Source organism: Eretmochelys imbricata, chromosome 6 (assembly GCF_965152235.1).
Source record: "Eretmochelys imbricata isolate rEreImb1 chromosome 6, rEreImb1.hap1, whole genome shotgun sequence".
In the NCBI taxonomy this organism is placed as follows: domain Eukaryota; kingdom Metazoa; phylum Chordata; order Testudines; family Cheloniidae; genus Eretmochelys; species Eretmochelys imbricata.
Window position 1 is genome coordinate 92,688,885 of NC_135577.1, and position 13,851 is coordinate 92,702,735.

Consider the following 13,851-nt stretch of genomic DNA (forward strand, 5'->3'; position numbering starts at 1 on the left):
CTCAGTAGTTTGACAGTTATTCCTATGCTTTCTCCCTGTATTGCCTTTTGTTTACTACAGATGCAAATACAGGGCCAGATCCTCAGTGGCATAAATCAGTGCTCTATCTTCAATTTCAGAGGAACTGGATATTTCTGTTAACGTGGTGGACAATGAAACAGTCACCAGTGTGGACATTAAAATGGTCATCAGTGGGCCCCAGAGTTAACACCTCATTGAGATTATGAGGTAATTAATTAGCACCTCAGTGCTATTGTTTCAAGCTGTTTACATATTACTCCAACCAGCTGTGCAAAGGCTATATTGGCAGGTTCTTTTTGCACCCATTTGGGCTAGAAATAGAAACATTTTAAATTGGTACTACTGGCTGACATGCCACTGCACACCAGCTCAAATCCCACCCCTGCCTGTCCAGCAACTACCTTCTGTTCCTCTCTCTCTGATGCATGGTGACACTTCTCGATCTTCCAGTGTCGCAGAAAGTCTCGCAGATACCCAAAGAGGGTGAGGACACCGTAGCCCACATACGTCAGCACAGCAACCAGCATTGGTGTTTCCTCAAAAACTTCATTAAAGGGTCTTTTATATAATCCTCCATTGTGGGCAATGTGATGAATCTAGGATAGAAGGTTAAAACTGGAATTAGAAGTTACTAGAATGGAAAAAAAAAAAATCTGTTTTCAGAGAGTGCTGCTAGATTAGAGATGTCCAGCGGTATTGGGGCAAGATTTTTACTCAGTTCAAAGAACCAAGCATTTTCAGCCTGGGTCAAGCATTAATGACAACCACTCTTGATAAAGGACACTATCCCCAACTATTAGCCTCAGCTTCATCTTCTCTTTTGCTTCCAGCATGTCCAAGTTTTGTGCAACTCAGTGTGACATTTTATACAAGTTATGTAAATTAGCAAATTAAATTTTTGCATATAACCATCAACATCATCTCAGATGTGTGAATTTAGTCCCAGTTGAAAGGGTGACTGCCAGATTGAAAACCCTGGTGAACGACATCTATCTACATATAGGGCAACACCAGGGCAAGCTTCCCACACAAACTGTCTTGCCAGCATAGTTCAGCCTTGATGAGGGTGAGGGAGGAGAAAGACTACTTCTGCTGGTGAAAGGGATGATGTTAGTTCAGTCCTTACGACTCAAATAATTCTTTGACAAATCTGCTCATTAGTACAAATAATGGTGGTGAACTTGTGATGTCAGAGCTGGAACCAAGATTCAAACTCATCCCAGTGTAGGAATCAGCCAACATCCATATTAGGTGAGAACAGCTTTCAGTCCTTACTGAACAGGACTGGTTTCAAACTGGTGACCTACAGGTAAAAGGCTCTGTAGCTCACTTGCAATACTTTAAGGCACCTGTCCCTCAGTAAGTGCTACTTAGGAGGTCTTTCGCATATAAAAAACCTGTGTTAGACTTACAGTTGCAAAAGCAAGCATATAAAAAAAACAAACACACACACACACTGAAATGCCAGCACTGATGTTACCCATGCAATCTTAATTCGGCCCATTTTTGGGTATACGGTCTTTAATTACAAACTATTTCTCCCCACATGACCACGAGCAGAGTTTAAACTCTGGGCCTTTAGATATACAGCACAGACTTCTTCCGCTTGAACTGGAATAGTAACCAATTGAAGGAATAGGCTATTACCCTCTACATGAGCCAGCCCCTCGAGGGAGGCCAGAGACACTTTTACCAATATGTTGTACAACTACTTATGAGACAAGATGGGGATGTCAGGTATCAGGATTCCTAGGTTTTACTCCAGGCTCTGGGAGCAAAGCTGTCTAGTGGTTAGAGCAGTGGTTACGGACCTAGTCAAGCATAAACATTTGGCATATTTGTTCAGAAAGCCATTGTGAGGAGGTGGGTGAGACTTGGGTCTGCCATACTAGAGACCAAGATTCTATTCCCAGATCTGCCAAAATGACCTTGTGCAATGTTACCCATTTTAAAATGGGCAAACAAAACTGGCCCCCAGGTTAGGGATACGAGGCCCTGGCCAGCAGTATGGTTGTGAACGGCACAGAAACTCCACCAGTCAGTAGAAGAGACAAAACCAGAACCCATAATTTCCTGTGTCCCCAGCCAGTGCTCCGCCTTCTAGGAGAAAGAGTATTTGGAATGCAATACTCTTTTGGCACAAGATTTTCACCCGATCTATTTGCAGAAAGATGCAGGACACTTAGCAGAACTGCAAAACTCTGGTGCCAGTACAGATCTTCCTCTTTCTCCAAGACCACATCTGGCTTCCCATCCTATACCATGGAAGTAAGGGCCTTTTGGCTAGAGCATAGGAATGGGAGTCAGGACACCATGGTTCTATTCTCAGCTCTGCCATTGATTTGCTGTGTTTCCCTAGCAAGACACTTCCTCTGTGTCTGTTTCCCAATCTGCACAGTGGGGATAACACAGAGCTACCCCCCCGAGAACAGCTTTGAGATTTAATTCTGTAAAGCACTTTAAGATTCTTGGATGAGGATGGTATAAAAAGGGTAAAGGACCATGTCACATCCACTTCAAGAAGTGAGGGCTTCTTATCTTCACTTTAAAAGCACCCACATCTGAGCTCTTTTTACAACACCCCAGCCATGTATCCCTGTACTGTACCCTAAATTTTCAATTTCTACTTCGTTTTTTCACCCACTCCAGACCCCATTCTCCTTCCAGCCACTTTTAAAGACCCACTTGACCAAAGAGCTCAGCAAACCCAGTTTGATACAAGCCTTCCCGGTCTAGGTCAGGAAATGCAAGAAACGAAACTGAACTCTAGTTTCACTGTCCTCATACTATGTGACCTGCAATGCATCAACAGCATAAATGCTGAAAGATGAATTTTGTAACACACAGAACTATTGATTCCCTGTCTTGGAAACCTCTAACTCAGGGGTGGGCAAACTTTTTGGCCCGAGGGCCACATCCAGGTTGTGAAACTTTATGGAGGGCTGGGTAGGGAAGGTTGTGCCTCCCCAAACAGCCTGGACCCTGCCCCCTATCCGCCCCCTCCCACTTCCCGCCCCCTGACTGCCCCCCTCAGAACCACTGACCCATCCAACCTCCCCTGCTCCTTGTCCCCTTACTGCCCCCAGGACCTCACCCCCTATCCAACCCCTCCCTCCCCCCAGCCCCTTGACTGCCCTGACCCCTATCCACATCCCTGCCCCTAACTGCCCCCCGGGACCCCACCTCCTATCCAACCCCCCTGCTTCCCATCCCCTGACCACCACCCCCCCCGAACCTCTGCCCCATCCAACCATCCCCTGCTCCCTGTCCCCTGACTGCCCCTGGCACCCCCCACCCCATTACCACGCCGCTCAGAGCGGCAGCTTGCAGCCATGCTGCTGCCTAGCCTGGCCCGGTAGGAGCAGTGGGCCAGAGCACTGGTATTGCACCGCGCTGAGGCTGCAGGGGAGGGGGGACAGCGGGGGAGGAGCCGGGGGCTAGCCTCCCTGGCCAGGAGCTCAGGCCAGGCAGGACGGTCCCGCGGACCAGATATGACCCGTGGGCCATAGTTTGCCCACCTCTGCTCTAACTGGATCATAAATATTATGCTTCTCCACAAGTACGTATCCCCCTAGCACCAAAATGTTTGACAAAGGCTGTCCAAGAGACTCCATCTAGTCATGAAAAACTAAAACTTAGCTATAGTGATCCACTGATTCATGCTCTCCAGGGCTGATTACTGCAATGCACAATGCCTGCAAATAAGACTGGACTGAACAAACAAGCTTCAGCTGGTACAAATCAGAGCAGGAAACCTGCTCAGCAACATGGGATGTTGTGAGCACAGTACTGAATTTTAACTACTACACTGATCCCGGAAAGAATTTTGGACTAAGTCTAACATCCAGGTCTTGATCTTCAAAGCCAATAGACCAGTCAGAAAGTAGAAAGCCTGGGCCACCACACCTAACTTGACATCAGTACTCCAAAGAGTCAAGGAAAGATACTTGTGAGTGTGGAAGATAGAGCCTTCTCAAGGGGCTGGGCCCAGAATCATGGCATGGGATAAAAAGGACCACAAACCTTATTGCTTTCAGACAAACTAAGATCCATCTCTTTGCCATAGCTTCCACACCACCACCTCCTTCTCTGCATTGGGAAAGAGACAGGACTAGCAGGAACATCCAGGTTTAGGCTACATATTGGAATATAAATTCTGAAAAAGTGCTTAGATCCTAGTGTGATACGACAGATGTCTCTGGGTATATGTGGGAGTAGCTGGGAGACTAGCAAGAAGGTGGGATACAGAAGAGACATTTGCTACCAGTAAGTGCCTGTATTCACAGTAACACCACCTTGACAATATGGACAATACAAGGACACTGAAGGAGTGGAGAAAGTGGCCGAAATCTCTCTGGAGCCTCCAGCCAAGTATGAGGCATGTATTTTTGGACAGATATTTGATAGTTGCCAATAGCGGAAATACAGCTACAACCCTCAGACAAGAAGTGAATGGCAGGCACACCCACCCATCAAGAAAGGGTTGCGGTGAGTATGACCCATTGGGGAAAAAAGCACAATAGGCAGACTTCTACTGACATGTCCGCACTTGTCTAAAGACAAACACGTAGGTCAGGAAATCTGAAACGTACCGTTGTCCAACGTTCAGTAAGACAGGATAGGAAATATATATGCATGCCTATAATGTACATACTTAACTATTTAATGGCTGATGCCTCTGTCAGCCACAGCCGCAGAAGGATCAAAGTAACAACTTCATACTGAAGTCCCAAGAGTTAGTCTATCACAAACGAGCCTTTAATCTCAGTCTTTGCCAGTTGAGGCAGCAGTAACTTGGGAAAGAAATGAAAGGCTAGACCCAACAAGTATGAGAACAAAATTCTGGCCAGTGGCAAAGGTTTTATCTGTTTGGGGAAAAAAAATCTCGACATCAAATTTTAAATAAAAGTATCACATCAACAAGGCTGCAATAATCACAATCTGTAAAACTTTAAAGAGGCCTGTTCTTTCTGACAACTGCCATATTGGAACAAGAACCAGAGAAATCACAGTACCATTGTCTGTACTTCCAGAACACAGAAGTTTCATTTAGGAATGCAGTGGGTGGATCATCTTTGGGGATATTTGCATCACTTGGAGACCCACCCAAGCCAAGAGCACAGCTTGGAAGTCTATACAGTACTGTGCTTATATGTCAGTTTAGGGGGAAAAAATTTTCCCCCCTCAACATTAGCACGTTTGAACGTTGTAAGACTAGAAAGAGACTGATTAAAAACATTCCTTAGACATTTCAACAAGCATATGATGAATGCATGTAAATAAATACAATTTAAAATTGCCCTTAGAAAGGAAGTTTGTGGTCTAAGTTTAGATACAAAGCATTCATGGGGAAAAAAGGGGTCTCTGCATCTGCACAGCCAACCTCCAAATAAAAATGTGTGTGTCTTCAGCTCTAAGCCAACTGCGCATGAGCAGCAAATTCCTTTTGAGAACCCAAGAGAGAAAAGCTGGCGTGTGGTCGAGAGGCCTAATTTGCCATACGGAAATCAATGAGTGTTTCTACTGACTTTAGAGTGAGTAGGACTGGGACCTGATATGTTGAAACCATAGGTCCTATACACAATGCAAGGAAAAATCACGGTTTTGCAATCAGGATATACTCATCTGGTCCCATTATACACAGCTGTGTGGTGTCCATTCAGGAAAACTGTGTGCCACTCCAGTTTGTGTCTACTTCCTTCACTTCACCTAGTCATGTCTGTGTCAGTGCATTCAGGGGAAAGCGTGACCTACTAACGTTGCCCAGAGGAGCACCACTACTCTGGGAAGTCCTACTGCACAGAGAGCTGGGAGGAGAGATGACCAGCCAACTTGATTACAAAACCACAGTTGGGGTCCCATCAACTCTGCAAAAATAAAAGCATTACAAGCTGTTTACAGGAAGGCAATTACTTGCTGGCCTACACTGCGAGCAAGTGTGGAACATTAGAAACTACAATAACCACCTCATGGTGTACAGACAAGCCACATGTAGAGCCAATAATTTCACTAGCTAGTTACAAACAACTAGAAGTTAGGTCCTGCTTACACCACAAATACAGGGAGCCTAGTTACAACTTTGTTGTCCCCTAACCTGGTTCCAAACACAACTCCAGTTTGCAGGACAGTTGGGAGCAGTCTGGACCTTTACAAAACATGGTTAAAGTCCTAGTCCATACCACAAGGTCACCAGACTCCCTGACGTGGTTGCATTTGTAGTGTAGGTTGCATACATGTAGCCTGAGGTTCTCACAATATTGCTGAACACAATCTTAGTGTTTTAAAGAACAGTTTCTCTTTCAAATAATGTCAGGTTTTACTTGTGAATTTATAATGCTTTAAAAAAAACACAGTCAGCTGCTAGCAGGACTAAGACCTCAGAGATCTACATAGGCAGAAAGTTAATTCCTCCTAACTTGAGATGCTCAAATCCTTCCTGCCCTTTCTTATGCCCCAGACCCTGCCCCATCTGCAATTATTTTCAATTACTCCCTAAGACTGTAGGGATCTTGTATGGTTTGTATGAGAGATTCTTAACCAAAAACAAATGGTCTCTGTTCTTAACAACTCCACTCCAGCCCCCATTCATTCAAGACACCAACCTAAGAGGCCCCTTAGCAGCCTCCAGCTAATCTCCTGGTCTTCAATGCAGCTCCTTGCAATTCTTGGTATTTAGTGACTTCCTGGAAAACTCCCCTTCACTGCAGCGTTCATTAAGTTAACAAAAATGCAATCCATGAAACCAACATTAACAATAACTTCACTGGTTTGTTACATTCCTCCCAACTTTCCTCCCTCTGAGTTTGTCCTCAGTCTCTGGGAAGGTTCCCTGTCTTTACAGGACCATATTTTGACACTAAATTACCACATGTAGTTAAAATAAACACATTCTTCCAGACGCATTTGTTTAACGACAATGTGCTCAATACTGTACAGTAACAAACAAAGGCTGCCCTTGCCCGGAAGAGCTTTCAGCCTAGAAGAGACACAGAAGAGGGGCTGCACAGGAAAATCTAGAAGTTGGGATAATTTAGAGCAGGGGTTCTGAAACTGGGGGTTGGGACCCCATAGGGGGTCACAAGCTGTCAGCCTCCACCTCAAACCCCACTTTGCCTCCAGCATTTATAATGGTGTTAAATATATTAAAAATTGGTTTTAATTTATTAGGAGGGGGTCGCGCTCAGAGACTTGCTATGTGAAAGGGGTCACCAGTACAAATGTTTGTGAACTACTGACTTAGCTGGTTTTCTTAATTATAAGATCACTTCTTGAGGGCATTGTGAAAGAAATGGAATATATAAGGATTTGAATGAGATGCTAATACTCATCTTGGATAGGAAGGTCTTTCCTTGAACAGGGCAGCATGGAAGATGGGCAAGAGCTTAATCTGAGAAAGAAATGGCAGGATTTGGGTACAGCTGATATGCAAAGGAAGGGCAGGGAGAAGTCAAACAATCCCAGACTGACTGGGATGACATTAGTGTCAACGGCCATGGAGAAGTGAAGAGAAGAGGCTTTAGTTTAGGAGGCAACAAGCTGTGATTGAACCAGGTAAAACTGGAGACGTCAGTGAGACATAAAGGAGGAAGCATCAGAAACAGGCTGAAACTGGACCAAAGGGAACAGGACAGAAATAGAGAAGAACATTTGAGAGGCATCAGCAGAGAAATTACTGTTGGATCTGTACGAGGATAAGCCTTGCCAAGTATGAAGTATAGAAGGAGAAGAGGAAGGAACCAAGAACTGAATCATGTGGGACCACCAAAGAAAGCAAGAGGTGCTGAAGAAGCAGTTTGAAGTAGGTGACAATGCCACTAAAAGCAAGGAGGTTGGACAGGATGTTGAGGAGAGAGTGGTCCACAGTATCAGAAGCCTCAGAGAGATTGTAGATCATGAGAGTGGAATACAGACTCGCCAAGGGGGACTTTCAGGACCTTAGCAACAGCAGATTCAGTGGAATAGAGAACCTAGAAGGCAGACTGGACTGGATCCAGGATGGAATTGAGGAGAACCACCCGAAGCACCAGTTTAAGCTCTTTGAGCAAGAGGTGTGGAAGAAGAGGGGAACAGATGGTGGCTGGTGACACAAGCAGCAAGTTTTTGGAAAGGTTTAAATGGTGTGCAGAAAACTACTGCATGTTAGTATTTGGAGGGGAAGAGGCCAAATGACAAGAAGGCAATGGAGGTCAGTAGCCAGGAGTATTTGGAGCCAAGATGTCACACAGAGGGGTTGGAAGAGGAGTTTATCAGAGATTTATATAAAGGTTTTTGAGGACACAAAAGATGTAGAACAATTCAGCATTGAACCTAATCTTGTTGCAGGGCTGGGCTTTCCCTTCCGCTGCTCTGAAAGCAATGCACAATAAAGGGCTGCAGTTATACTAACTACTGCTGCCCAAGACATACCATGCAATCACTTTTTGCATTAAAGAGATGGTTTCACTCCTTTCTGCCGGCAGGAATAGGAACAGGCTGAAAATGGCAGATTCTATTTAAATGCCCCCATCCACAGGATCATTTCTGCTAGAACAGTCTCTTTCCTGGAATCTTATTAAAATGTATTAGCTTCTTACTACCACACATACTGCAGAGATTTCGCTAAGAGCCTGGCAATTTTCTTTTTAGCTGCATGATATGAAGGATTTCGGCATTCAAAATATTTTTTTTTATAGACAGAAGAGTTCCTGGCATGCAGAACTCAGAGGAGTGCATTGGGGAGGGGGCACTCCAGGTCTATAAGGCAATCACTTGCTAAAAAGCCAGCCAAGTGAGCCAGCTCCAAGAGGGATTGCAATATTAAATGGCAATTCTCACTGAGCAGCACCCCAAAGCCAATACCTCCTGCAATATTTTGTGTTTACTTCATCAGTCAACTCCATCCCTAACTCCTGCAGCTATCTAGTCAGTGAGACTTCAAATATGAAAAGCATTTAATAAAAAAAAAAACCACCCCACAAAAAAACAAAAACCCCACTATATTTGCCACCAAAATGTTTTCCCCCCCATTTGCACAAACCCAAACTGAACCATGTCCAAGCCTGCCTGCACAGAGTTGTACTGATATAACTGAAGGTGTTATTTTTATATCAATTCAGTGATGTCTGTACCATTGTGTGGACACTCACATCTGTATAAAACTTGTCAGTCTACACACTTAAGTTGACAGAAACCAGCTAAAAACACTTTTTCAGCAATAAAACTGTACTCTACGCTTACCAATTTAATTATGTTTTTTTAAAAACAAAATTTTTTTTTAAATTAAATTGGCACAAACTTTGTCAAGACACTTGTCTTCAAATAAGCAATTCCCCCCTGCAAGAGAGCGGGTCTTTTTTGCAAGGAAGTCATGCTTTGTGAGGAGTGCCCACACACTAAGCAATAACGATCTCAATGAAACTTCTTGAAAGATAGCTTGTCAATTAAAATAGCACGTTCAAAGGACACTGTAGCCTGCAATATGTCAAACCAACTTTCTCCAACTTGTCTTAGTTTGCATATGTTTTTTGATTCAGTATCAAAATGTCACAATCTGACAAGAGCTAGAAAGGAATTGTTCTAATAATCCATGTGCCATGTACACATCAGACTATAATGCACGTGCTATGAACTTCTGACACCCTGCCAAAGATACTCTGTAAGGGCCAGACCCTAAAGTCCTTATCTGGGCAAAAGTCCACTGAAGTCAATGGGATTTCTAGCTATGTAAGGAATGAGCTAATCCCAATGCCCTCTTTACGCAACATGATCTTTTTTTTAATTTTCCAGCTGTATTTGCATTTTGCACCTCTACACAAATTTGAAAAAGTGTGATTGTGTCTTCAATGCCTTCTTTACAGATCACTGGGTTGTGGAAAGGCTGTTTTTATAATCAATTTGTTTTTAATTACTACATCTTAGTCTTAGGTTTTTATCCCAAATAAGTCTGCTTTACACAGCTGCTGTGGTTAACTTGGTACACTGAAAAAGATTTCCACTGCCAGCTTTACTGTTCAATTTTCATGAAGATGTGGCTCCCAAAGAAGCATTTCTCAGCAAACTCCTCTTAGGAGATGTCTCTGCAGAAACAAAATCAGCATATTCATGTCTGAAACAGCAACTAAGTGAAAGCTTTCCTGAACAAACACCCGCCCCACAGAACACACCACACAGCAGCAAGACTTGCAGGCAAATTTTTAAAATGCTGACACCAACATTCAGAAATACTGCTCTGCCACATTTCAACAGCTGTATATATTAGGGCCGTCAAGTGATTAAAAAAATTAAAAGTGATTAATTGAGCGATTAAAAAAATCACCATTTATCACGCTGTTAAACAATAATAAAATACCATTTATTTAAATATTTTGGATGTTTTCTACATTTTCAAATATATTGATTTCAATTACAACACAGAATACAAACTGTACAGTGCTCACCTAATATTTTTGATTACAAGTATTTGCACTGTAAAAAACAAAACAGTATTTTTCAATTCACCTCAAACAAGTACCGTAATGCAATCTCTTTATCATGAATGTTGAACTTACAAATGTAGAATTATGTATTAAATAACTGCATTCAAAAATTAAAAGTAAAATTTTAGAGCCTACAAGCCCACTCATTCCTACTTCTTGTTCAGCCAATCGCTCAGACAAACAAGTTTGTTTACATTTGTAGAAGATAATGCTGCCTGCTTCTTGTTTAGTCACCTGAAAATGAGAAAAGGCATTCTCATGGCACTAATGTAGCCAGCGTTGCAAGGTATTTATGTGCCAGATGTGCTAAAGATTTATATGTCCCTTCATGCTTCAATCACCATTCCAGGGGACATACATCCATGCTGATGATTGATTCTGCTCGATAACAATCCAAAGCAGTGCAGACTGACACATGCTCATTTTCTTTATCAGAATCCGATGCCACCACCAGAAGGTTGATTTTCTCTTTTGGTGGTTTGGGTTCAGTAGTTTCCGCATCAGTGTTTTGCTCTTTTAAGACTTCTGAAAGCATGTGCCACACCTCGTCTCTCTCAGTTTTTGGAAGGCACTTCAGGTTCTTAAACCTTAGGTCGAGCGCTGTAGCTATCTTTAGCAATCTCATATTCGTACCTTCTTTGTGTTTTGTCAAATCTGCAGTGAAAGCGTTCTTAAAATGAAAAACATGTGCTGGGTCATCACCCGAGACTGCTATAACATGAAATATATGGCAGAATGCAGGTAAAACAGAGCTGGCGACATACAATTCTTCCCCAAGGAGTTCAGTCACAAATTTAATTAACGCATTTTTTTTTTTTAAACAAGTATCATCAGCATGGAAACATGTCCTCTGGAATGGTGGCTGAAACAGGAAGGGGAATATGAACGTTTACTGTATCTGGCACATAAATACCTTGCAATGCCGGCTACAAAAGTTCCATGCAAATGCCTGTTCTCACTTTCTGGTGACATTGTAAAGAAGAAGAGAGTAGTATTATCTCTCATAAATGTAAACAAACTTCTCTGTCTTAGCGATTGGCTGAACAAGAAGTAGGACTGAGTGGACTTCTAGGTTCTGAAGTTTTACATTGTTTTGTTTGGGGAGTGCAGTTATGTAACAAAAAAAATCTACATTTGTAAGTTGCACATTCACAACAAAGACTGCACTACGAGGTGAATTGAAAAATACCATTTCTTTTGTTTACAATAATCAAAAATAATATACTTTGATTTTAATTACAACATAGGTGAAAATATAGAAAAAAATCCAAAATATTTCAATTGGTGTTCTATTGTTTAATCATGATTAATTTTTTTTAGTTAATCGCACGAGTTAACTGCGATTAATCGACAGCCCATATATATATGACTTAACAGGTCAAACTCCTTAGAGACAAAAGCAAGCTCCATGGTCCATGCTCAGGCTGGTTACCTAAATCATTAGTCATCTCTAAAAATCTTGGTCCGTGTGTACTATTAAGATTAATTACCCTTTAAAGCTAAAAAAGCTTTTGGCAACACTTGATTCAACTATTTTTAGCATAGTAAAAACAAGAGAATACAACAACAGTGTCAAAACACATGCTTAGTGGTGGAACAGTCTGTGACGAAGTGGGAATTTTCTTAATGTTTTACATGAAGGCAGGTGGGAGTGCCTCTGGTTGCCTGTGACCAGACAATAGCCCAAGGGCGGGCAAACTTTTTGGCCTCAGGGCTGCATCGGGTTTCTGAAATTGTATGGAGGGCCAGTTAGGGGAGGCTGTGCCTCTCCAAACACCCAGGAATGATCCAGCCCCCGCCCCCATCTGACCCCCCCGCTTCTCACCCCCTGCCAGCCCCGCAGGGACCCCTACCCCATCCACACCCCCTGCCCTGCTCTTGGTCCCCTGACCACCCCCGGACCCCCTGTCCCTAGCTACCCCCCTCCTTCCTGACTGCCCTCACTGGGACCCCTGCCCCATCCAACCACCTCTTCTCCCTGACCGCCCCCAGACTCCCCACCCCAACTGCCCCCCACCGCCCTATTCACCTCTCCTTCCTGCCACCCTGGGACCCCTACCCCCATTCAACCCCTGTTCCCAACCCTCTGACCTCTCTGACCTCCCCGACCCCATCCATGCCCCTGACCACCCCCTGCACTCCCCTGCCCTCTATCCAACCCCGCCCCATGCTCCCTGCCCCCTTACCGTACTGCCTGGAGCACCACTGGCTGGCAGCCACACAGCACTGGGTCAGGCCGGGCTCTGCAGCTCCGCCGCCAAAGTGTTATGCTGCACTGTGTGGCTGCGGGGAGGGGGGACAGCAGGAGAGGGGCCGGGGGCTAGCCTCACGGGCCAGGAGCTCAGGGGCCGGCCAGGATGGTCCCATGGGCCAGACGTGGCCCGCGGGCCACAGTTTTCCCGCTTCTGCAATAGCCAGACACTCTGTATCCTGGCAACTGATGACTAGGGCCCTTTGCAAGAGCCAGCAGGCTACAACTGAGTTGAAAAGGGAGGCGTAGGCTAGGTAACCTGTTTGCCCAGGAAAGAGACCAGGGGAACTGGGCGTGACAAAGGGTGGGCCGCTGGAAGCTAGTCAGTCTCCTGGTTTGGGACTTGGGAGAAGGGGGAATCCAGAGCCCTAGGCTCTCCCCCTCCCAAGATGGACTTTGCTGAATGTTCCTACTTCCTGTGCTAACATGAACTGTTCTATGCTGTGTTCCAGACAACTAATAAACCCTTCTGCTTTACAATGTTGGCTGAGAGTCACTGCTGACTGCGAAGAAGCGGGTGCTACCCCTCTCTTGACAGAAATGCTATAGTATCTTTAATGACCTGAAGTTATCTGAACCTTTTTTATATTGTACCCTCTCCTATAACTATTCCTTAGTACTACTCAAAGGGAAGAGCATGCCCTATGAATTAGTAACACCACTTCTTGCAGAATCTTGCACTTTCCTTAGAGGCCCCAAATCCATATTCTGACCAGACCCAGCTTTGATTAGCTTTTAAGATCACTCCTTAATGTATCATCAAAAACATGGCAACTGGGCAGGTCTAAAGCGCAAGGCTGTACGCACCCACTCTGAGTTGCAGCATTACCGAAAATATTTGTTCACAAGAGTTTCTTCATTGAAGTGAGATTATTATCAAATTCCAACAAATTACCATGGAAGGTTGAGTAAAGGCATCTTGGCTTATTAAAATGTCCTGTCATTGCCATCCAATTCTTCTCACATTTTGGGCAACAGTAGGGCGACTGTGAATAGGTTCCCAGAGCAGCACTAGCTTTTTTTTTTTTTTTACACCATTTAGAGGAGGGGCAGGCAACCTGCGGCACGCGAGCTGATTTTCAGTGGCACTCATGCTGCCCGGGGCTCCTCATTTTAATTTAATTT

General features: G+C 44.1%; 1 protein-coding gene across 1 annotated transcript in view; it reads right to left on the reverse strand.

Annotated features, from left to right (window-relative positions):
• The window catches only part of SPTLC2 (serine palmitoyltransferase long chain base subunit 2), a 109,069-nt gene that overhangs the window by 84,902 nt on the left and 10,316 nt on the right, over nucleotides 1-13,851 (reverse strand). Inside the window, exon 2 of the mRNA XM_077819201.1 lies at nucleotides 423-617. Within this exon, the coding sequence (XP_077675327.1) occupies nucleotides 423-617 (195 nt within the window). The remainder of the gene's footprint in view (nucleotides 1-422; nucleotides 618-13,851) is intronic.